Consider the following 21455-nt stretch of genomic DNA (forward strand, 5'->3'; position numbering starts at 1 on the left):
ATAGTGCTTCTATGAACCCTGGGGTGCAAATATCTTTTCTAGTTAGTTCCCTCCAGATATATGTCCAGGTGTGGGATTGCTGGGTCATATGATAATTCTGTTTTTAGTTCTTTAAGGGAACCTCCATACTGTTCTCCATAGTGGCTGCCCAGCTTACACTCTCACCAACAAGTGTAGGAGGGCTCCCTTTTCTCCACACCCTCTCCTGTTTTTTTATGGAAGTGAGCGGATACAGTCAGGTGAGAGAAAAGCAGGCAGGTGGGCTGGTCCCATCACTCCGGCTGCTGGACCTCCAGGAAAATAGACTGAAAAGCCATGTTAGGATGGAGAGACCTCTACAGATGCCTTTAGCAAAATGTCTCTGCTCACATCTGGAATCTGGATTGAGGACGCAAGGCTCCTTGAAGATTGTCACGTGCGACAGAGGACTCATTAGGGTCTAAGATAGAGGCGACATTTTAAAGACCTTTTTACTATGAAATAGTGTAAGACTATTAATCCAGTAGTTTAGAACTCACAAGAAGTTATAAAATAACACAGCGAGGAGAGTCCCTGTGTGGCCCCTCACCAAGGACCCAGTGATAATATCCTCTATAAACAAAGGACGTTGTTAAAACCACAAACCTGGTTTGTAGGCTCCCCCGAGTGGGCCTTATTGGGGTAACTGTGGAGGTAATGTAAAGGCTCTTTGCATGAAATCTGAGCTAAGATTCTGGGTTTTTCCCTTGGAAAAAAAATTGCACCTGGGACGCCACCCTGGAGATCTTTGGGTTAAAAAATGAATTGGAAGCTTAGAAATAATAATTAGTACATATATGTAAACTACAAAAAAAAGCTCAGTATACTGTCTGTATGTATTTACATGCAATATAATATGTGTGTGCAGTCATTCTATAATGATTCTACCTAATAAAACTGAAAAAGGAGCAAAAAATAAAAAAAGAGTGGGTTAGAAGGATGAAGCTGGTGTCTTCACGGGTGGATTAGACACACGGACGTAAAAGACGGATGTTGACATCTCAGACCCCCTCACCCATCTCCGCAGCCCTGCGTCCCCTGTTCAGAGCTGCTTCGCTCCCGGGGTGGCCCGACAGTGGGAAATAAGTGTGCATCTGTCTGTGCATATTTAAGAATTGTTTTTTTTTTTTTTTAATGACCTGTTACCTGCCCCTCCCTGGCTGTGGGCACAGGACTTCAACTTCATCCTGTTTACAGCAGACCCTTCAAAGCATGAACTCAGTCATGTGTAGGGAACCGTTAACAGCTTCTGAGTCTCCGAAAGAGGAAGAAAAGAAAAAGGTGAAGCCTCGTCAGGGCAGAGGAGTGGTTTTAATTCCCGAGTTCTCAGCAGAATGCAGGAAATCCAGGTCTCAGTGATTATGCACGTTTAACAGATCTTTGCTAATTTCTCTTTTGATTCTCGTCGACAGATGGTCATGAGCCTCCTGCTATTTCAAGTTTTCTCCTTTATTTGTAAAATCATGTGTCTTCTTAAACATGGGCTGCAGTGGTTCATTTCTACCCCTTTTTCATCCTCAAAGAGTAGTTACAGCCTTTGTGACGGGACCTTTCATTGTTTATTTGATTCCTGCAGTTTGCAGGGAAAAAAAAAATTGGGAAGCCAGTGTAGTCATTGGGCAGCATAACAGTCAATTTAACTACCTCCGTTTTTAGCGGAGGACATTATGCAAATTTACACAAGGCTGTGGAATTTCCTCCCTTGCCGTTAAAAACTGTGCTTCAATAAAGCATGAAGAAGTAACACGGTGGGGAGGGGCTCGCTCAGTGGTGGCGCGCACACCTCGCACGCACGAGGCCCTGGGTTCAATCCCCAGTATCGCCGTTAGACAAAAAATAAATAAAATTAATAGACCTAATTACCTCCTTCAAAAACAAACAAGTTGAAAAAAAAAACACCAAAGTTAAAAAAAAAATACTCCTTTACTGTGGGAGACATAATTTAAAAAAAAAAGCAAACACAACTTGTAAAAAGGGATGTGGAATTTGGCTGCGCTTTTGGTGAAGCTTCCTCTTTCAGAGTCTCCAGGAGAATTCCCCTTCCCTCCGGGGGCGTGTTTCTGGCGAGGACAGCCAGGGGCTTGCCCCGCCGGAACAGAAACCCAGGGACGTCTCCTTTGCCCGGAGAACAGGGCTCTTCTTCAGTCATCGCTTTCTTCTCTCCGGGAGCAGATGCACTGTTCACAGGTTTCTTTTGGATAAGCTTTTGGAAAGTTCATCCCTTTTTTTTTTTTTTTTTTTTTTATCAATTCTGATTGATCTCTTTGAGTTTCTCCTCCTCAGCTCTCTGGACAAAGACAGTTGAATGTTTGTGGTGTCCTCAGTGTTGGCCTTTGAGTTGCCCCCAGTTTCCCAAACCACATCAGGGTGTCAGAGACTTGCCCGGAAGTCCTGTTGGGATATGTGAAATATGTCCATTTGCATTTCCAGATGTCCTCAAATAGGAGGGAGCTCACAAGTCAAAATCCTGTTAGGTTCTGTGTGCAAAAATGTGCATGTGTAGTGTCGGGGGGTTAAATAACTAGGAAGCTAGAAGAATCCTGGCCATTGCTTGGTTAAATTTGCATGTGACCACCAAGCTGGGAGGCTTAAAACTAGATATTCACCCTCCTCAAGTCTTGGAGACCAGAGATCTGAGGTCAAGGTGTCCCAGGGCCACGTTCCCTCTGGAGGCTCCAGGGAAGGGTCCCTCCTGCCTCTTCCAGCTTCGGGGGGGCTCCAGGCATCCATCCCTGGGCTGGTGGCCGCCTCCCTCCCGTCTCTGCCTCCGCCTCCACGTGGCTTCTCCTCTGTGTCTGTGTCTCTCCTCTTCCGTCTCTTCTAAGGACACTGTCGTTGGATGTAGGGCCACCTCCTCCAGGAGGACCTCCTCTCAGGTCCTTCACTTAATCCCATCTTCACCCCAAATAGGGTCCCTTTCCCAGATGCCAGGGTTAGGAATTGAACCTGTCTCTTGGGGGACACAATTCAACCCTCAGCAAGTAGGAGGAGAGATACAAGGACTGCGTGTCGGTGACCCAAACGGGGCCAGGCCATCTGTGGGGTCCTCCTCCCAGCACCAAGGTTGAGTGGAGCCCAGATGTCCAGATGTAGACTTTCCGGCATTTCGGTCCATTAGTGGATTTGCTGGGAGAAAGGAGGAGACCCGTGGGGGTTGGAGGGTCCTGCCAGCTGGGTGGAATCAGAGGAGGTGGCCCCCCCTGACACTTCTGTCATTACCTGCACTGATTCCCAGACCCCAGAATGAACCCAAAGTAGTTTATGTTCTTTTCTTTGTCCTATTGTGACTTCTGAGTAAAGAGCCACCTTTCAGTTCCATGTGTGTTCGTGGCAATCCCGTTCATAATTTACTTCTGCAGGTTGTCTAAACATCCAGGATGGAGCTGCCCGCGTTTCACGGACGGTCATGTGTGTGTCTCTGCATAATCAGGCGTGTATCTGTACTGAGATGCACCCTGGGATAGGCTGATGGCGTTCTTCTGGGTGGGCTGGAATTTTATAATGTCTGCTGGTTATGAGCAGAGAGTCTGTCTGAGTTTTCCTTTCCCAAGCCCCCCCCCCCCAAGAATACAAACCTGCATGGTTTTGTATGTGAGTCTTGAGTTTTGAGGGCTGGGAGGGAGGGCTGGGTGTAGAGGAGGGAGGCGGCTGGAGTGGTGGAGGAAAGCAGACAGAACAGAGAAGACTCAAAGGCTTTGAAAGGATGGGGGATTGTCCCGGAGGAGAGGGGAGACCTAAATGTGTCCCATTCTCCCATTGAAAGACCAGAATCAGACTCGGAATGGCCCATAAATCGAAGCCACCTCCCTCATCTGGAAACAAAGACCTCTTGTAATGTTGGAGGAAAAACCGCTGTATTAGACTATGAAAAGGATGTGCCCACCTTAAAAGTGGCTCAGTTTTGCAGAGAGATTTCCACGGCTAACTCCAACTGTCTGAAATCCACGGGCCTGCTGGGCTTTGGGATTCGGCATTTTTTCGGAATTTGGGTGCTGGTTCTTTGATGACACCCTCGATGGAGTTTGGACAATGTGATTTTTTGACGGCATAACTATTTCTCTAGTGAGAGGAATGAATATTCACCCAAAAGGGGGAAATGAGGACCCCGTAGCTTCCTGTTAAATCAGATCTGCTTTTCGTACTTGGGTGAATTTGTGAAGACACTTTCAGACTAAGAACTGTGTTCGATTAGTTGATTTTCATCTTTAAAACTTTAACTGTGGGAATAACCTTGACTCATGAGTAAAATCTCTTTCTCTTCTTTATATGACCGCCCAGCTTTGGGTGGGAGGAGGGGTTGCCAGAGTCAGGAGACAGTGTTTTCTGGAAGGGTCTCCCTTATCAGGGAAGGAAAACGTAGCCCAGAAGCAGTTGAAAGGACTTCTTTAACCATTTTTTCCCCAGTTTTATTGAGATGTGTTTCACATTAGATGTTATATTAGCTTCAGGTGTGTAACATGGTGATGTGATCCTGGTATAAATTGCAAAATGATCCCAGTATGTCTAGTTAACATCCATCCCTGTATAGTTACACATTTTTTTCTCTTGTGCTGTTAACTTTTAAGATCTACTCTCTGAGCAACTTTTGAATATACAGTATTGTTAACGACGGTCATTATGGTTGTATATTGTATGTGTGTGCCTTATTTATAATGTAACTGTTAGTTTGTGTTTTTCAACCCTCTTCACCTGTCCTCCCCATACTCCACCTCCCACCTCTGGGGACCACCAGTCTACTCTCTTCCTATGAGTCTGGCTTTTTGAAAAGACTCCTCATATAAATAAAGTGTCTACAGTATTTGTCTCTCTCTGTCTGACTTACTTCACTTTGCATAATGCCCTCTAGGCTTATCCATGTTGCCCCCAATTGTAGGAATTCCTTCTTTATGGCTGAATAATATTCCATTTTGTGTCTTAACGAGCAGAGGTGGGTCACACAACCATCCTTACCTGCAGTAAAGCTAAAAAAAAAAAAAAAAGGACTTTTCTGCTTCCTAAAGGGAGATGTTGGGAGCCGGGGATGTGTATTGGAGAGCCTGCTCTCACCAAGAGGGAAAAGCTCTATTTGCCCTTTTTGACTGCAGTAACGACTCAACACCACCACCATTACTTGCGTTTTCATCTTCAGTGCATTTAAGCCAGTCGGCGTAAAAATTACAGCGTGCTGGCTTTGCCTTCAGCGAGGAGGTTTTTCTGTGTCATCCTGTAATGTGATTGTGGCGTTGAGGGACTCCCCCCGTCCACACGTAGCCTGTTTTGAGATCTGTGTGTTTATAGCTCACGCAGAAAGCTTGAAAGGCATCTCGGATAGAGATGTAAGAAGGTCTGCTGAGTCATAGCTGTGTTGTCATTCTTTTCGTGATTAGAATCCAGACTGTTGATACATTTATATTGTAATCTACCCATCCTATTGGACAGATGGGAGCAAATATGAATCCAAAAGGGGTTAATTTCTTTGCCCAAATTCGGAGATCAGATCAAAGGCAAAACTTGCACAAGATGCGATGCCAGTGTCCCCCCCCGTCCCACTCCTGTGCCTTTACCTAATTTCCCCAAATAGGAATGCCGCTGTTCTTGTGGAAAAACTTAAACTGAATCAGTTCTCTCCCCTCAAAGCCCTGTCCCTGCACGCCTCTCTCTGTCGGTCTGATTCCGCAGAATTTTATCAACATGATACTGCCTTGCTCTCATACGCTTCTATTTTTACTTCTGAATTATCTCTTGATGAGAATATACTTAAAATTTTTATTAGGACTCATCACTGGCTTCTTTCCCCACAGCATCTTCCCTTCGTTTTTGCACATGGCTTTCCCCGTCTGCAATAATAAAATATTCATGATTGGAACCTTCCTTTAAAAGCCAAGGTGACTTATGAGTGTCTGCCCCCTCTCCCAGCCACATAAGGTCCTAGATGTGTTTATTTATTTGGGAATTTTAATTTATAGAAAATGTTTTCCCCCCAAAGTCTTGCTTAGGTATAACTTTAATTCCCTTTTTGTGTTACCACGTGCAATGAATGTCATGCCCAAGGCTGTGAGAGAAGAAAGAGAAGTCCTGGGTGCTGTGGTTCTGTTGGGGGTCCTTTTACCCATTGAGCCATTCTTGAATTCCTGTTTCCCGCTCTCTCATTAGGTTGATTGCCATTTTTCCATCGTTCTCCACATCTCCTTCCTCAGAAACACCCCTTCCTCTGCACTATTTCTTAGGTGGACCGGGGCAGAAAAGATAGCTGCCTCGGATAAGCTTCCGGAGTCCGGGCACTTAGCAGCTCACCCATACAGATCTCCACTTCTCTACCCTCTGAGTTTACCTCCTCTCTGGCCAGAGATAAAATTCCTTTGGATCTTTGATCTCATAACTGCATCAAGGGATTGCCAGCCTGGGTGAGGGGTCGAAGATGGAGTCCATCCCCGTACAGTGAGGCGAGGAGGAGGAGGAAGGGCTGGGGGGAGGCGGAGGGGGCGGGCAGGAGGGGGAGGAGGACGAGGCATTGGGTTGAAGAAGTCACGCCAGGGTGCAGAAGAGCATTTGACTTCCCTTTTGCATTTGCACTCTTGATTTCCCGTCATATTTGCAGTGGTTGCAATTTAAAAAAAAAAATGTTTCTCTCCATGGGTCCCTGTATCACCAGATTCTGACCCATGGCAAGTTTTCAGGTAGACCAGGTGCGTTTAGCTGGCGTTAGCGTGTTAAAGAAAGAACCGCGCGTGTGTGTGTGTGTGTGTGTGTGTGTGTGTGTGTGTGTGTGTGTGTGGTGGGGAGCGATGGCTGTCTTTCTCTTGTCTTCATCTACAAGACCTGTAGACAAAAAGGGTCACTGAAGGAATGCACTTAGCAGACTTTTCCAGTCTGCTTCGCCCTGTGTGTATGTGCTTGTGTATTTTTTTCTGGGACGACTCGCTTGCAGAAAAGACTGTCAGTTGCCCCCATTAAGAAGCAATTCGGGGGGAGGGTGTAGCTCAGTGGTAGAGCACATGCCTAGCATGCACAAGGTCCTGGGTGCCATCCCCAGTCCCTCCATTAAAAGTAAAACTAATAAATAAATTAAGTAAACTAATAAAATAATCAAGCAATCAGATTACCCCGCTCAAAAAAATAAAATACAAAACCGTTGACCGGCTAGCGATCCGGGCAGGTGCCTGCGCTCGGGCCGTCGCCCCGCCGCGCATCCCGCGGCGCGCAGCCGTCAGGGCCGCGGGTTGCGCCCGGCCCCCCGCCCGGGTATCCGGTCCCGGGACGCGCCGGAGCTCACGCCGGGCCCCCTCCGTCTGCAGGCACGGGGACGTTCGGGCGCGTGCAGCTGGTCCGGGAGAAGAAGGCCAAGTGCTTCTTCGCGCTGAAGGTGATGAGCATCCCGGACGTCATCCGCCTGAAGCAGGAGCAGCACGTGCACAATGAGAAGTCCGTGCTGAAGGAAGTCAGCCACCCGTTCCTGGTCAAGCTGTGAGTGCCCCCCCTCCCCGGGGTCCTGCCCCCACCCCGCCTCACCCTCCCGGGCCCCACGTGGGTTTTCTTGCAGCGGGTGGGGGCGCAGGGTGCGGGCGAAGCCTCGGCCCGGGGTGGGGGGGTGGTGATGCTCCTGAGCCGGCTCAGCTCCTGGTCGGGCAGGTGTGACATCCTGCAAGGACCCCTGAGCCTCCGCCTGGCCGGCTCCACGGGCAAAGGCGCTGTTTCCACACGTGCCTTCCCCGGGGCAGCGGGGTGGGGGTGCCTGCCCCGCTCCCGCCCCAGCCGCACATCTGAAGGGGCGCGGGGTCCCGCCCGAGGCTGTGTCCCCTCCTGGCATCTCCAGTCTCCCTGGAGAGCCTGCCCGGTGGCTTCTTCTGGGACCTCACTCACCTGCTCAGCTTCCCTCACTCACGTCCTTCGCTGAGTCCCCTGTTGGCTGTGAAGCATCTCCATGCACGGGCTCCGCAGAGCCGTCCAGCTGCACGTGCCTGCCATGCACCCAGTAAACCCCTCTTTCTCCCAAGCTGCTTGTTAATAGAGGGTCCGACCAGCTCCCACGGAGGTGCCGGCGTGCGGGCGTCCGCAGAGGGCTCTCTGCCCCATCCGCAGCTGCCCTCCATCCGATCCCCACCTCTCCCCTCCTCATGCCCCTTCTCAGGTGTGCCCGCCGCCCCCCGACCCCCAGCAACTCAGGGTCCTAAGGGCTCCTCACGGACTCAGCCTTCGCCTCTTGTCCACTGCTTTTCCCTCCGTTGTCCAGTCTTGGAAGGACACCTGCAGTAGGAGGTGGGAGGCAACGTCCACCTGGCAGCCTAGGGCCACCCCGTCCCCTGCAATGCCTCCTTCCCCTGCCTCCCCCGGCCCCTGACCCCTCCTACCTCACCAGTACCTGCCTTTCTTCTGCGATACCCCCGCCTAGGCACACTGACCGGTGCCCTCCACCGTGGTCTCAGAGCATCTTATCCGTCCCCCAGCAAAGCCACCGGGGCCACGTCCCCAGGTCCTGAAACAGCGTCTCACTCCGAGTGGGGACGGGTTGCGTGCTTAATGAGTGAGCATAGGGAAGTGGCTGTCTTTTCGTCCCCCTTTCCTTTTATGGAGCTGAAAGGCAGTCTTGGGCCGATGTGAGTCTCGTGCTTTTGAGTCACAAAAGCAGAAGGAGCTGGTGCATCCATGTCACCAGCCCTCACTGGTCAGCTCCGCTGCGTCCCCATTTGGCCGGAAGAACATCTCGTTTTGTCTCTTCTGTGAACTGAAATAGCGACTCTGGGAAAGGACTTCAGTTCGCTCGGGTTTTCAATACACATTTTATAAAGGAGACGTGCTCTCCTTCAACTGCTGCCCGATCATGCTCACGTGGTTTACGAGAACGGTCTTGGACTTTTACCAAATGCAGTTAAGTCTCAAGCCATAAACTCGGGGTGTGTCCCACAGGGTGCTTTGCGGCTTGAGTTTTCTAGCAAGGCAGTGCGCCTGGCGGCTGGATTTCAGTCTGCTCTGGAAACCAGGTGGCATGGTCTGTCCCGTGTTTGCGGTGAAATTAGGAAGAGAAGCAGACGGAATTGATGGTGGAGAGAAAAAAAAATCTGAGACGCTGTTGTTGAGAAGACAGAAGTTTGGGGAAGAGGGAAGAAGCCAATGGGAGGAGTGATTTTCAGGGCTGAGTTCTTTCCTCGGCTCAGGCGCATCCCCCTGGAAACGTTAGGGTGATGCTTTAGGGAACCTTGGGTGAGGGCTTCCAAGGCTGGGAGTTCCACCTTATTGGGGGTTGATTGTGTCCACCCCGTAAAGAAAAGATGTGCTGAACTCCTTACCCCAGCGCCTGTGAATGTGGCCTTATTTAGAAATTGGGTCTTTGCAGGTGTGATGAAGATGGAAGTTGGGGTCCTATAGGAATAGAGTGGGTTCATCCTGCATGACAGGTGTCCCTGTAACAAGAGAGGAAGACACACAGAGACACACAGTAGAGAAGGCTGAACTTGGGGGTGACGAGGCCACCAGCCAAGGACCCCCAGGGATTGCTGGCAACCACAGGGAGCCAGAAGAAACCAGGATGGACCCTTCCCTAGAGATTCCAGAAGGAACCGACCCCACCGACACCTTGGTCTTGGACGTTCAAGCCCCAGCGCGGTGAGAGGTTACGCTCGTGCTGCTTAAGCCTCCCAGGTTGGGGTCTCCGCTGACGGCCGTCCCGGGAAACCAGTCCGCACCCCATCACCCACCTGGAGTGGGGACCAGCCCAGCAGGTGGGCTCGGGGGAGGCTTTGTGACTAAGCCAGAGACGTCCCCAGGATAGAACCCTGGAGCTTTGGGGAGTTAAAAAGGACAGAGTTAGCGGTTTTCCTTCCCGGGTGTGGTAGATGCCTCAATCCAGAGGGACCTACATTCTGTATCTCGATGCTCCTTCTTTTCAGATAAGGATGGAAGCTGTTGTCTCACAGAGGCAGTCGGGTGGAATTTGACCCTGAGTTATCTAAGTCAGGTTTTTTTTTTTTTTTTTTGGTGGCGGTGGATTAGGTTTATTTATTTGTTTATTTTTAATGGAGGGACTGGGGATGGAACCCAGGACTTTGTGCATGTTAAGCACACGCTCTACCACTGAGCTACGCCCTCCCCTCTAAATCCCTTTTAGGGAGTGTGGCTTCTCCACACCTGTGTAGCTCCGTAATGTGACAACGTGTGTGCTACCTTGATAATCCTGACTCCCATTCAGCTCACTGGGTACGGGGTACAGCTGAGTCTGGTCTTTTTATACGTCAGGTCCACCTGGAGGTGTGGCCAGGGGGCAGGACTTTTTCTTTGTTGTTGATTCTATAAGGTCATCCATCTGAGGGTCTGTGTTCACGTTCTGTCTTCTTACAAAGACACCATTCCTGTGGGATCAGGGCCCACCCTAGTGACTTCATTTTACCTTCATCACATTTTTAAAGATCAAATTTCCAGATGCAGTCATATTCTCAGGTTCTGGGTGTTAGGGCTTCAACATACGGATTTTGGGAGAGGGGATGCAGTTCAGCCCAGAACACCTATGTAGTGACTTGCTAAGAGTAGGTTTTCCAGTGCATGAGGCTCTGTTGACAGTGTACGGGTAGCATTTGGATAGTTTCTGTGTAACAGTTGAGCGACCACGCAGTGTTTAAAAGCTCAGTTTATGAAAACAAGACTTATCCTGTGATCCAGCAATCCCACTCCTGGGTTTATATCCAGAGAAAACTCTAATTCGAAAAGATACACACACCCCAGTGTTCACAGCAGCACTGTTTACAATAGCCAAGACATGAAAACAACCTAAATGTCCATCAACAGATGACTGGATAAAGAAGATGTGGTATATTTATACAATGGAATACTACTCAGCCATAAAAAAGAGTAAAATAATGCCATTTGCAGCAACATGGACGGACCTGGAGAATGTCATTCTAAGTGAAGTAAGCCAGAAAGGGAATGACAAATATCATATGATATCACTCATATGTGGAATCTAAAAACACACACACACACACACACAAATGAACTTATTTACAAAACAGAAAGAGACTCACAGACGTAGAAAACAAACTCATGGTTACCAAGGGGGAAGGTGATGGGGATGGAGGGATAAATTAGGAGTTTGGGATTTGGATGTACACACCACTGTGTACAGAATAGATAAACAAGAAGTTCCTACTGTACAGCACAGGGAACTATATTCAATGTCTCGTGGTAACCTTTAATGAAAAATAATGTGAAAAGGAACATATGTGTGTGTATGCATGACTGAAACATGATGCTGTGCACCAGGAATGGACACAACATTGTAAACTGACTATACTTCAATTAAAAAAAAAAACTAGGCTTAAATGATTTAGGGTGTAACTGGGCTCTTGAAATGCCCCGTGCACAGCCTGGGAGAGAGATCACGCTGTGTCAGACCAGCCCCGCCAACAAGTGAAGTTGGGCGCTCGGGGCCACGTGGTGCGTCACACGATTCAGTGGGAAGAGGCCCACGAGTAGCGAACCGCCCGTAGCGCAGTCTCTCTTGGAAAGCAGCCACTTCCCCCAGCATCTGCTTTCTGCACTCTCCAGAAACGTTGAGAAGGCTTCGCTTGTCTTTACTCAAAACCGCATGGAATTCTGATGGTACCAGATAATCTCACAGAACAGAGGCTCAAGTTTGAAATTCCACTCGAATGATCTGGCAAGCCCGCCCCGTGGCGTTATCAGCGTTGGGTATGTGAAGGGCTACTGGTTGTATTTTTGAAAGTAGGCCAGGACATTCATTACACACACATCAGAGAACGCATTCTGTTCCGGGAGACAGCCGTTCCGAAGGCCAGCTCAGCCACTGTGGAGATAATTTTAGAAGCGCTGAATAACTCCCTGTTCACAGTGCAGAAGAGTATGTCACACGGTCAAGAAGTCCCGGGGAGAAAGGCTCGTGTTCTGTCCAAAGACCATGACCCCACGTCTGCTGCTCTCCTCTTATGTGTTTAGAAATTGCTGGCGTCTTATTTAGAGCTGTTTGGATCTACAGTAGGGCACTGTTGACATCTGGGGCCAGATAATTCTTTGTTGTGGGGGCTGTTCTGTGTAGTGTAGGGTCTTTAACAGCATCCCTGGTCTCTGCTCCCCCCTGTATGCCAGTAGCTCTCATTCCCCAGTGGTGATGACATAAAAATGTCTCTAGACATTGACAACCTGCCTCCTAGGGTCTGAAATAGTCCTCAATTACAGACCACTGCCATAGCTAGATAGATACATGGATAGACAGATGATAGCATTAATAGATTAGAGAGATGGATGGATAGGTAGATATGATGGAAGAATGGATGGATGATGGTTGGATGGATGGATGGAGGATGGATGGAAGAATGGATGGATGATGGATGGATGGATAGATGGATACATAGATGGATAGATACATAAGATAGATGGGTGGGTGGATGGATGGATGGATGGATTGATGGATAGATTCATGGATGGATGGATAGATGGACACATAGATGGATAGACAGATAAGATAGATGGGCGGATGGATGGGTGGATGGGTGGATGGATAGATAAGATGGATGGATGGATGGATAGATACATAGATAGATACACAGACAGAGAGGTAGGTAGGTAAGAGGAGCTGCTGGCAGCTAGTCGGTGGAGACCAGGGAGGTGGAGACCTACAGTGCACAGCACAGCCCCCCACCGCCCCCAACCCGAAAATGAGTGTATTAGTCTGCTATGACTGCCATGACAAAGCACCACAGAGTAGATGGCTTAAACAAAAGATATTTACTGTCTCCCCGTACTGGAGGCTGGAATCTGAGATCCAGGTGTCAGTAGGGCTGGTGTCTCCTGAGCCCTCTCTCCTTGGTGTGTGGACGGCCGTCTCCTCCCTGTGTCCTCCCGTGGTCATCCGTCTGTGTGTGTCTGGGTCCTCATCTCCTCTTCTTATAAGGACACCAGTTCTAAGGGGTCAGGACCCACCTTAATGACTTCATTTTACCTTCATCTCCCCTTGAAAGACCCCATCTCCAAACACAGCCCCATTCTGAGGTCGTCAGGTTAGGAGCCAACATATGAATTTGGTGGGGGCAGGAGGGAGGAGACACAGTTCAGCCCATAACAGCTACAAACCAGTTTATTTACTCTTGTCCATGCTGAGACCTTTGCACATTCACAGGATACTAGTATCTCAGCAGTATATATACCTGTGTCTTAGCATCTGTCTGTACCTGAATCTTAACATCTGCCTATGGATCCATCTTCCCCTGTACCAGGACTGCTTCCATCTGTCTCTGCTGAACCTTTGCGTCTGTCCATACACGTATTTCAGCATCTCTCCATGTGAGCACCTTAATGTTAACATGTGCCTGTACACACAAGATAGCCTCTGCCTGTACCCATGACACGTCTCTACCAAATTTTAACATCTGTCTACACGCAGATCTTAGCCTCTGTCCATCTCTGTGGGACTCTTAACATTACCTAGAGGTTTATCTTGACCTGTAACTACACATACCATAACATCTACCACTACCAAATCTTCACATCTGTCTGTACACGTGTCTTGCCATCTGTCCATCTATGGGACTGTCTCAACATCTTTCTAGAGATACATCTTCACCCGTACTGGGACTCATTCCATCTGTCTCTACCAAATCTTCACATCTGTCTCCATACGTATCTTAGCATTTGTCCTTCCGTATGACTATCTTAACCTGTAGACTTATCTTACCTACAGACTTTAATCTACCTGTAGATTTATCTTGACATGTACCTATGCACCTAGCATCGCATCTGTCTAGACCACATCTTCACGTGTGTCTGTACCTATCCCACCTGCTTCTACCAAACCTTCATGTCTGTCCACACACGTAGCTCACAGAGGTCCATCCACAGGAGTATCCAGACACACATCTCACCCCGTGTCCGCACACGTCAGGTAACTTCTGTCTACGCCACATCTTGACATCTGTGTCCACCCGTCCCCCTCCGTCTGTCCGGGGCACAGCCTTCAGTCCCACTGTGGTCCCACAGGTTCTGGACATGGCATGACGAGCGCTTCCTGTACATGCTGATGGAGTTCGTGCCAGGGGGCGAGCTCTTCAGCTACCTGCGGAACCAGGGCCGATTCTCCAGCACCACCGGGCTCTTCTACTCGGCGGAGATCGTCTGTGCCATCGAGTACCTGCACTCCAAGGAAATCGTCTACAGGGACTTGAAGCCGGAGAACATCCTTCTGGATCGAGACGGTCACATCAAGCTCACTGACTTCGGCTTCGCCAAGAAACTGGTGGACAAGTAAGTGACCGTATCTCTCCTTTCCCCCCAACTCCCCGCCCCCTGCCTCTGGCAACCAGCTTTCTGTTGTCTGTTTCTGTGAATTCATTTTTGTTTAGATCCTGAATATAAGTGAGATCATATGGTATTTGTCTTTCTCTTAGTATGTGCTCATCTTTAGATACGTCCATGTTCCTGCCAATGGCAATAATTCACCCTTTTCATGGCTGAGTAGTATTCCATTGCATACATATACCACAACTTCTTTATCCAGTCATCTGTCAAAGGACATTTACATTGCCTACCATGACTTGGCTGTTGTAAATAGTGCTGCTATGAACATTGGGGTGAATGTTTCTTCTCTAATTAGTGTTTTTTTTTTCCTGGGTAAATACCCAGAAGTGGGATTGCTGGGTCACATGGCAGTTCTATTTTTAATTTTTTGAGGCACCTCCACACTGTTCCCCACAGGGGCTGCACCCATTATGGTCCCACCAACAGTGCACAGGGGCTCCCTTTCCTCCTTCCTTGTCACTTGTCTTTTTGAAGGTAGCCTGGCTAACAGGTGTGAGGTGATGTTTCAAGTGAGATTTTCTTTTCTATGAAGCCTTTGCTGCACATGGAGTCAAGGAGCCTTCTCTACCCAGACTCCCTTCTATTTTTCACTCTCAGGTCTTTTCAGACGGCTTTCCTGACTCGTCTCCTGGGCAGCTTCCACTCTCTGGCTCTCAGCTCCTGGTCCTTCTGCAGCCTGGTGGGTCACATGTTGCACAGTTTTGTTTTTTTTTTTTTCCATTATTTTTCATTGTCTTTTGGAAGAAGGCAGAGCTGAGTTCATGTAATCCACCACCTTTGAGAAGAAGGGATTATGCTTTTAAACATTTTGAGGTCATCTTTATGTACTTAAAAAAATTCTTTTTATTTCTTACAACAAAACACCAAAATAGTCCTCTTGTGGAACAAATCTGTGATTAGTTCTACTGGCATCCTCTCAGTAAAGGCACAAGTACGTACACTCTTTGTAAATAAGTGGGGTTTTTTTTTTTTTTTTCAGGTAGACTTCTTTTTTAAAAAACATTATTTTATTTTATTTAATTTTTAATTCTTTTTATTGACGCGTAGTCAGTTTACAATGTTACTTTCCGGTGTACAGCAAAAGGATGCGGTTAAACACCGTAAATATGTGTTTGAGACGGATTCTGTAAGGTAGATTTCCAAGAATGGAATTAGTAGGACAAATGTTTTCAGCCTTGCTAGCACCAGACAGTTGATCGCATTAAGCACAGTGAAATAAAGTCTAATCTTTCATAGTTCAGGATAACGATACCTTTTGGATTAATTCACCCCAGTGATCCTGAGTGTTCTCTTTAGCAGAGGAGCAGTCTCTGTAAGGAATCTGAAAAATTGTGTAATATACAGCGGACAAGAGTGCAGAATTCAGCAGAAGTGAGGCTGAGGCCCTTGCAAAGCCGTACGTGTTGTATTTTCATGCCTCCTTTAGAGCCCCGTCTATAAAGCACATACTCTCCCCAGATGCAACGATGCCGCCTAGCATGTATAGAATAAAAAAGTAGCTGCTAATGTTTTAAATCCTGTGCAGTTAAGCCAGGACCACCCCTTTAGAGGAAGCACTGGGGGCTTCTGTTGGGCCCTAAAGGTTTTTTTTTTAATTAGTTTTTTTTTAATTGAAGTATGGTCAGTTTGCAGTGTGTCAATTTCTGGCATACAGTGTAGTGTTTCAGTCATACATATACATACATAGATTCATTTTCAGGTTCTTTTTCAAGATAGATGACTACAAGATATTGAATATGGTTCCCTGTGCTCTGCAGTAAAAACTTGTTTATCCATTTTATATATAGTAGTTAGTATCTGCAAATCTCAAACTCCCGATTTATCCATTCCCACCCCCTTGCCCCCCTGATAACTGTAAGTTTGTTTTCTATGTTTGTGTGTCTGTTTCTGTTTTGTAAATAAGTTCATTTGTGCCATTTTCTTAATAATAAATTTTTTTTAATTTTTATTGAAGCCCGATCAGTTCACAATGTTACATCAATTTCTGGTGCACAGCATCAAGTTTCAGTCATACACGTACATGCATATATTCCTTTTCATAGTCTTTCCCATTATCGGTTACTACAAGAAAAGTTTGGTTTTTGAATGCAATCCTAAATTTTTATTCCAAAGAAAGGGGCAAGGCCGCAGGGGTTTAGATACACTTTCTCATGTTCTGTGTTGGCCGTTTCTCCTCCTTCACATCACACCTTCGCTTTCTAGGATTTTGGTTTGTTTTGTTTCGGGGCGATTTTGCTGGGGCTTGTGTTTTGTTGTTGTTGTTGACCCCTCATAAAAATGTAAGCTTTTTTTTCCTCCTGTATCCCCAGCGGTCCACCCAATCAGCCGGTACACACAGGCATTAAATAGAGACACTCAGACAGAGTGGGCGATACACCCAACTCTTACATTTTTTAATATCATCACAGCCGCTGAGAGCAACGTGCATTCATCCAAAATTCATACAGTGTTCCATGTCAAAGGTCAGAGATGCATATTTTGTTCCCCTGGACAATTTTAGCTAGAGCAGCCCTGTGCAGTATAAATCTGATGCAGACCTCCTGCGTTATTTGAAATGTTTAAGTACCCCTATTTTAAAAAGGATTATTTTATCCATGTAGTCGATTTAATTCAATATATTCCAAACATGGTCATATCAATATATAATCACTATCAACCCCGAGGGACTTTCCTAGAATTTTGGCTGCTGTGTATTTGAAATTCCACGTGCCTTTTTAGCCTTACGATGCTGTCTCAATTTGGGTGCAGGATTTTCATCCATCAGAAATACGGGAAATGCTTTATTTAGCATCCACGACATTTGTAGTTGGGGGAGGCGTAGATTCACATGACCAAGCTCTTCAGAAATAAAGGTTTTCAGTAACTGCACCCATATAGGCTAAATTAAATTGAAGTTCCGATGAATTAAAATCAGATTAGAATTTCAGTTCCTCTGTACGTTTGAAGTGCTCAGATGCTATGTGTGGGTAGTGGCTCCTACATGGTAGGTCGATGAGGAAGATACACCAGAGTCCCATTCCGTGACGGGATGGATCACTTTGTAATGCAGCTGAATTCAGTCTGACTTTCCCCCATAGAATTTCATCTATTACATTGCTGAGAATAAAATGGGATGCTTTTACATATAGGAGTGAAGACCATTTATATATATGGTAAAATAAGAATTCTTTTTTATGGAATGAAAGATTCTTTAAATTCTTGAGTGATTTACAATTTTCCAAAGTGTCACGTACTTGATTTCCTGTATTCCTTTTTAAAAGTCGGGTTTATAACATCGATGCTCCCCCCATAGGTATACCCTGTCCTTTTTGTTTTTTTGAAGTCATTTTAGAACCTCCCAGTTTGCAGATTACTAACTAATAAACATAAAATAGACACGCAAGTTTATACTGTAGAGCACGAGGAGCCATATTCAATATCTTGTCATAACTTATGGTGAAAAAGAACATGGAAATGAATCGATGTATGTTCCTATATGACTGAAGAATTAGACTGCACACCCAAAAGTGGGACAACATTGTAAACTGATTATACGTCAATAAAAATATATATATATTTTTTAAAAAGTTGTTTTATTTGGAATCCTCCGTCAAACAAAGCAGAAATAAAATGTTTCACAACTTCCCTGGGTGACATGTTTGGCCCGTGAGATTCCCATCAGTGACCGTGTCCTGTGCATTTAAGATGACGTGGATGGAGACACTTCAGTGCTCCTTTAGGTTTTGGTTTCTGGGATCTTGCTAGCAACGACATGGAACTTGATCTTGTAAAATCACGACTTCACATTCTCAAACAGACACAAAAGTGGAGAGAACTGTGGATATTACATCCTTTTTTTTTTTTTTTCACTTTATTTCACTTTATTTAGCGTTTCGAAAATCATTACCTGTGGCCTCAGTGACCACCAATGGTACTAGCGCATTTAAAAAAAAAAAAACAAACTTAGTCTCATGTTATTTTCAATCCAAGCAGCCTTTTTCTTCTTAAATTGAAATCTAGTTGATTTACAACGTTGTCTTAGTTTTTGGTGTACAACAAAGTGTTTCCATTGTATGTATGGTTTTTTCATATTCTTTTTCATTATAGGCTGTTACAGGATCTTGAATATAGTTCCCTGTGCTGTACAGTAGGGCCTTGTTGTTTATCTGTTTTATATACAGTATTGTGTATCTGCTCATCCCAGACTCCTAATTTATCCTTCCCTGCCTTTCCCCTTTGGTAGCCATAGGTTTGTTTTTTATGCCTGTGAGTGAGTCTGTTTCTGTTTTGTAAATAATTTCGTTTGTATCATTTTTTTTAGAGTCCACAAGTAGTTAATATCACATCATATTTGTGTCTCTCTGTCTGACTGACTGCACTTAGTAAGATAATCGCTAAGGATCCTTGAAGTAGTTGCAGTCTGTTTGCCATCAACACACACACAATTTTAGAATTCATCTAGCCACACCTCTTCATTTCACAGATGAGAAATCTGAGGCTCTGAGAGGTGAGACGATTTGCCCCCTTTCGGACAATTGCCAGGTGTTAGTACCTTCTGACTTCCAGCTTAAATGTGTTTGCATTACCAGGGGCCTCTGTCAGTGGAAGCACCTCAGACCAGCAGTTAGGAGTGAAGGGTGGTGGCCATGGGGACCACTTTCCATACGTTGGACCCCTGGTTCTGCCACATTGTCTGTTGTATGTTGTCCTTGCCCCTGTGTGCCTTACTGTGTTCACCTGTGAAATGAGAATTGTTCCTGCCGTATAGGATGATGGGTGAGGAGGGCTGGACCTGCTCATTGGGAAGTATTTCCTAAGATCAGTTCCTGTCACATAGCAAGCATTGAGAAGACAGTATGTGCTTCTGACTTTATCATGCCCAAGCTCCCACCATCACATCGTCACCGTCGCCATCACCATCACCACCATCATCACCACCATCACCACCACCACCATCACCACCATCACCACCATCATCACCACCACCACCACCACCATCACCACCACCACCATCATCACCATCATCACCACCACCACCACCATCACCACCACCGTCGACATCATCACCATCTCCATCATTGTCACTATTGTCACCATCACAATTGTCATCATTACCCTCACCATCACCACCATCACCAACATCTTCACCATCTCCGTCTCCATCACTGTCTTCATCACCATCATCATCAGTGTTATCACAATCACCATCGTCACCATCATCATCGCCATCTCCATCATTGCTGTGGACTGAACCATGTCCCTCCAAAATTCATGTGTTAAAGCTCTAACCCCCATTGTAGCTGTATTTGGGGATAGTGTTGTTAGAAGGTGAGAGGTCATGAGAGTGAGGTCCTGATCCCATAGGATTGGTCACCATAGAAGGAATTTATTTCTCAGCGCTGGAGGCTGGGAGTCCACCATCAGGATGCTGGCTGGTGAGGGCTTCTTGCTGGCTTGTAGATGGCGTCCTACGGCCTCCTCACATGGTAGAGAGATCTTTATCTCTTCCTTTTCATACAAGTCATTGGGTTAGTTCCATCTTAGTCTAGCACAACGTCATATTAACTTGATTACCTCTGCAAGACCCTATTTCCACATAAAATCACACTCACAGGGTTTAGGACTTCGGGGGAAACACAATTCAACCCAGTACAGATGCCATGGAAGGAAGTGGGGGGGGAGGGTCAGGAACACACGAGCAATTTGACATCTGTCCTTTACAGAGAATCCTGTCTCTCTTTGGGTAACACAGCCCTGTCCCCCTGGCTCTAGTGGAGCTGATAATAGTGAGGAAACTTGAGCACAGCGGGTGTCACCTTCTTTTCTCTCCAAGAGCCAAGTGAGCAAAAAAATAGAGAAGACCAGGGGCGTGGATAATTCACAGCCAGGGCCAGCAGTCTCCCAGTCCCATCCCGGGCTGTCTGTCCTGCAGTCTGAAGCTCTTTCTAGCGATGTACGTCTCAGTGCATCCAGGAAGCCTGGGGACTTTGTGCAGGAAGGTTTCACGTGAGCAAGGTGTCAGGCCGCCTGAGTTTACTTAGAAACTGAAAAGTCACACAGCCTTCGATCTGGGCCTCTTACCCTAGGATGGAGCCTGGAAGAGACTCACCTTTCCAAATGTACGTGGAGATGGTGTGCCCAGCGCGGATACGGTTACCTGCGGCCACCTCCACCTGGCCTCGATAGCCAGCTGAGATCTCTAGGCTTCCAGCCGGATTCGGGAGGCCTTACACGTGCTACCCAGGCTGCGGAGAACAACATAACCAATTACTTGGATCATTCAGCTGAGTTAAAGAATTCCATGAGCCAAAACCACCAGGGTTGACTGAACGGAACAGGCAGATCTACTGTGACGGCCTTGGATTTTTGCCCTGTGTTAGAAGACAAGATGGACCCAAATGATTTCCAAGCCGTCTTTGCTGCTAAACATCCCAACAGTCTTAAGTCACACTTTTAAGAAAAGACAGGCACCATTCAGAGCTTTTGCTAGAGGATCAGGGATTGCTCACGGCTCCTGTGTCAACATTGTCCTGATTCTTTATTTGCTGTTTTTGATGGTGACCCAACCACTGCTCTGTCATATACAACTTGCACCTTATGTTACTGACTTATTTCCCTGTGCATTAGACACAGAATTTTTTTTCTTTTTTTTTTTTTGGAATTTCTCACATTTCATTTAATTTTTTTTAGGGTTAAAATTTTTTTTTTAATTGAAGTATCGTCAGCTACAATGTGTCCATCTCTGGTGCACAGCACCATGTCCCAGTCATGCACATACATACATATATTCATTTTCATATTCTTTTTCATTAAAGGTTATTGCAAGGTATTGAATATAATTCCATCATTTTTTCTGTTTGAGGTACAGTCGATTTAGAATGTTGTGTTAGTTTCCAGTCTATAGCAGAGTGATTCAGTTAAACATATGTATGTATTCTTTTTCATTTTTTTCATTACAGGTTATTATAAGATATTGAATATAGTTCCCTGTGCTCTACAGTAGGACCTTGTTGTTTATCTATTTTATATATAGTCGTTCGTACCTGCAAATCTCAAACTCCCAATTTATCCCTCCCCACCCCTTTCCCTACTAGTAACCATAAGTTCGTTTTCTATGGCTGTGAGTCTGTCTAAAGAGAATTCTGTTGCAAGGAAAAGCATGAATGCTTCGTCCATCTGTT

At 46.4% G+C, this 21455-nt stretch overlaps 1 protein-coding gene and 1 long non-coding RNA gene across 4 annotated transcripts in view; one reads left to right on the forward strand and one right to left on the reverse strand.

The window, feature by feature from the left end:
• The window catches only part of PRKX (protein kinase X-linked), a 60243-nt gene that overhangs the window by 18030 nt on the left and 20758 nt on the right, over window positions 1-21455 (forward strand). The window contains exons 2-3 of the mRNA XM_032475557.1: window positions 7293-7461; window positions 13978-14241. Coding sequence (XP_032331448.1) covers window positions 7293-7461; window positions 13978-14241 — 433 coding nt within the window. The remainder of the gene's footprint in view (window positions 1-7292; window positions 7462-13977; window positions 14242-21455) is intronic.
• Window positions 6687-10372, reverse strand: LOC116662160. 3 transcript variants are annotated; one of them, XR_004318148.1, is made up of 4 exons: window positions 8346-10372; window positions 7858-8241; window positions 7507-7660; window positions 6687-7387 (listed from the first exon to the last, which is right to left on the reverse strand). It is a non-coding gene; the product is annotated as an uncharacterized LOC116662160 (long non-coding RNA). The 3 variants fall into 3 exon arrangements; XR_004318147.1 differs by having other exon boundaries at window positions 7507-7668; window positions 8357-10370; XR_004318146.1 differs by having other exon boundaries at window positions 7507-7668; window positions 8346-10370.

This window comes from Camelus ferus, chromosome X, assembly GCF_009834535.1.
Source record: "Camelus ferus isolate YT-003-E chromosome X, BCGSAC_Cfer_1.0, whole genome shotgun sequence".
Lineage (NCBI taxonomy): Eukaryota > Metazoa > Chordata > Mammalia > Artiodactyla > Camelidae > Camelus > Camelus ferus.